This window comes from Cryptomeria japonica, chromosome 4 (assembly GCF_030272615.1).
Source record: "Cryptomeria japonica chromosome 4, Sugi_1.0, whole genome shotgun sequence".
Lineage (NCBI taxonomy): Eukaryota > Viridiplantae > Streptophyta > Pinopsida > Cupressales > Cupressaceae > Cryptomeria > Cryptomeria japonica.
The window spans coordinates 573,802,018-573,805,251 of record NC_081408.1 but is presented as its reverse complement, the minus strand read 5'-3'; the positions used below and the strand labels follow the sequence as shown (position 1 = coordinate 573,805,251).

Here is a 3,234-nt window from a genome sequence, read left to right as displayed (position 1 = left end):
CATTCAGATATTTCTCAGCTTTTCTCTGAGAATCATCTTCTGATTAGTGGTAGCATTATGGTACAGATTCAAAATGGCATCCCACATCTTCTTTGTAGTATCTAACTCTGCAATATGTGGAACTATATGGTCCTTGACACCATCAAGGATTAGCTTCCTTGCCTTGGAATCATCCTTCTTGTATGCTACAAGCTGTGTTGCATCTATAGGTACAGTCACAATAGTGGTAACATATTCCTCCATACCATTCTCTTCTAGCAATAAAGAAATTCTGGCTTTCTAGACACCAAAATTAGAGGCTCCATCCAATCTATCTTGAACTCTTAAACCAACTGAGGCCATCTCAAAAGTTAAAGCAAATAAAAAATTCTAAAGAGGTTAAACTAGGTTTTATAAACCCTTAGTTTCCTTCGCCTAGGGTAAATCTCTTCTACCCTTAACAAAGCTCTGATACCATATGAAAAAATCTATTACAATTACTGATTATTATCCCCCTATCTTTGATAGATTATTTGAGTAACAAATATTGGAAAATAACACAACTGCAATTTCACAAACTCATTTAAATACGCAACACAATGAACACAATATTTTTGGACAATTGTCCCTTGAAAAACCCCAAAGGGAAAACCAGTACAGCAGATGAGAAATAAATTAAACTTCAGCCAATTAAGAGATACAAATACTATTTGCCTGTTACTGGCAGCGCTTCTACGACCTCCCAATTTCTCCTACTGAGATTCCACCCCGCTACTATCCCTACGCTATCATTGCGCCCTTGCTAACACTGCAAGACTACTTGCTAACACTGCAAGTTCTTCACACAATTCATTGTTTTCCAAATGCTCCCTGACCCCCTTATATACTACTCTCATTGGAAAACCAACGGCCGAGATTAATTCTCAATCAACGGCTGAGATTAAAAACAATTAAACAACCCTAACCAAATTGGTTGCTTGAAGTTTCTAAAAAGAGTAAAATAATTAATAAAAATTGTTTGAACTCTAACTACATTTGTTAGCAAACAATTATTTATGAATTATTTAGCAAATGGACAAACAGCTGTCCAAGCTAACAAACTAACAAACTAACACTCGTTTTGGCTTCATAAATATTTTTATGCTCTTTTTTTCATTTATTATTTATACTTGAGTCTATCAGAATGCAACGCTATTAGATTTGCTAGTTGTTCTTCATGATGATTCGGAAGACGTTGAGTTTCTTGATGGTCGCTGCAATTTTCACTTCTCCTGTATGTGGTCAACCTGGTAAGTCCTAAAATTCTTATGATCCATTTCCCGGACCTTCTGGCCATATGTGGCAATGCAAATCTCTGATTTATGTTAATGACATTGATGAGTGTTTGCAGGATTCATCAGCCTCGATTGCGGAGGTATCGAGAAGTACATAGATGATGCTGGAATACAATGGATGCCAGATGACGCTTACATCAATTCTGGACAAAAGCTGAATATTTCTAATAACAATCCTGGAGGAAAACAATCAAGGCAATGGAACACCCTTCGGAGATTACCTGAGAGAAGGAAAAGTTGTTACCTTTTAACACCTGTGGAGATTGGAAGAAAATATCTACTCCGCGGAACATTTGTTTATGGGAACTATGACAATCTCAACTCACCTCCCCAGTTTGATCTCCTTTTGGACGCCGACATTTGGGACGGCTTCTCATTTGATGATTCAACCACATATGCTGTTCAGAAGGAAATCATTTTCATGGCCAATTTCGATCCTACCCAGGTTTGCCTTGCCCGAGTCAATGAAAGTAATGGATTACCCATTATTTCTTCTTTGGAACTGCGACCTCTTAATCAGAGCATGTATTGGCCTGTCAACCAAGCTAGCTCACTTTTAAGGCTGGAGTACTCCGATTTGGGAGCGCAAGATCTTGACAAGGACATCAGGTGAGCTTTCTATGCTCTAAATAATTGAAATAAAACATTTATTAATTCATGTGCTTTTCCCTCTTGAAGGTGAAAGCTTTATATAATCGTCCATCTAATACACAAATTGAAAAGTTTTATATAATTGTCCATCTTTTGTTTTACAATTAGAAAACTGTCTAATATTGTATTTGTATCGATCAGATATCCAGACGATCCTTTCGATAGACTCTGGTTTCCTAGTGTAGTAGACTTCCCAAATATTACAAGTGAAAAGAAAGTATCTATGGGAGTGGCTTATGAACAACCTCCATCTCTTATCATGCAAACAGCGGAAACAAGTTACCCTAGCTCCCCCACAACAATGGATCTGCCCTCTCGAAGGAGTTCTCGATCTGGGAACCTTTACATATCAATGTATTTTGCAGAATTGCAGGCTGGTTTGAATGCAGCGAACATTCGAGAATTTGACTTTTTTCTGGATAATAAGAAGCTGAATAATGCTCCTATACGACCTATATATCTCCAGTCATCAAACATATCTATCCTCATACCTTACGGTAAAACTGATACTGAGGCATTTCGCCTGCAAGCAACAAACCGTTCCACTTTATCTCCAATAACCAGTGCTTTGGAGACATGTCGCCAAAAGACTCAACGTCCACAAGGAACATTTACAACAGATGGTATGTAATTCAACTCTTCAAATACCAAAATCTACTAATTTGTTGATTCCCTTCTATTGTCTTATTTTGGGCTCAAAATTTACCTTTGAGTGAAAATTCTAGGTTTTTGGGAAAGAATAGTTGCCTATATTTTTCAAAACATGCACACAATGAACAAGGTAAATATGTATGTGATAAGTTGTGTGATTCATTGATTTATTTGGAGAGATTATGAGACTACAATCACATGGCAATTAGTAATATTTTCTAAACAAATTCAATAATTTTTATTTTAATTATTTGTACAAATAATGACATTGAATTATCTTCTTAAATCTACTTTTTCAATTTATTTTTTAATTATTTAGACTTCTTTTAATGGTATGGATCTATTTTGCTTTTATTAATTAAAACTATTTAGACTTCATTTTAACTTGAAGAACTCATGATTGATTGTCTTTCTAGATGATTTTTGATACAATACTAAAAATTGTGTATCAAATGTGATGGAATTTAGAATCTTGAGACTAGAAGAAACTACGATTTAGATAACATTATCATTTAAGTTAATTATAGTAAGGTGTCTAATTCAACTACTTTAAATTTGTAGTGGAAGCATTAACCATTATTCAACAAAAAATAAACTATACTTATGTTGGTGATCCATG

The 3,234-nt window shown here is 35.2% G+C and overlaps 1 protein-coding gene across 1 annotated transcript; it reads left to right on the top strand.

The window, feature by feature from the left end:
* Positions 1-1,198: 1,198 nt before the first annotated feature.
* LOC131071041 (putative leucine-rich repeat receptor-like serine/threonine-protein kinase At2g19230) lies at positions 1,199-2,595 on the top strand. The gene is made up of 3 exons (XM_058006739.1): positions 1,199-1,268; positions 1,370-1,922; positions 2,106-2,595. Exons 1-3 carry the CDS (start codon positions 1,199-1,201, stop codon positions 2,593-2,595), a joined length of 1,113 nt encoding a protein of 370 aa, XP_057862722.1.
* Positions 2,596-3,234: the final 639 nt, after the last annotated feature.

Excerpts from the sequence above, each read along its gene's own strand:
- LOC131071041 (XM_058006739.1), top strand. The coding sequence starts at position 1,199 with ATGATTCGGAAGACGTTGAGTTTCTTGATGGTCGCTGCAATTTTCACT. Across the intron at positions 1,269-1,369 it reads TCCTGTATGTGGTCAACCTG|GATTCATCAGCCTCGATTGC; the intron begins GTAAGTCCTAAA and ends GAGTGTTTGCAG. Across the intron at positions 1,923-2,105 it reads GATCTTGACAAGGACATCAG|ATATCCAGACGATCCTTTCG; the intron begins GTGAGCTTTCTA and ends TGTATCGATCAG.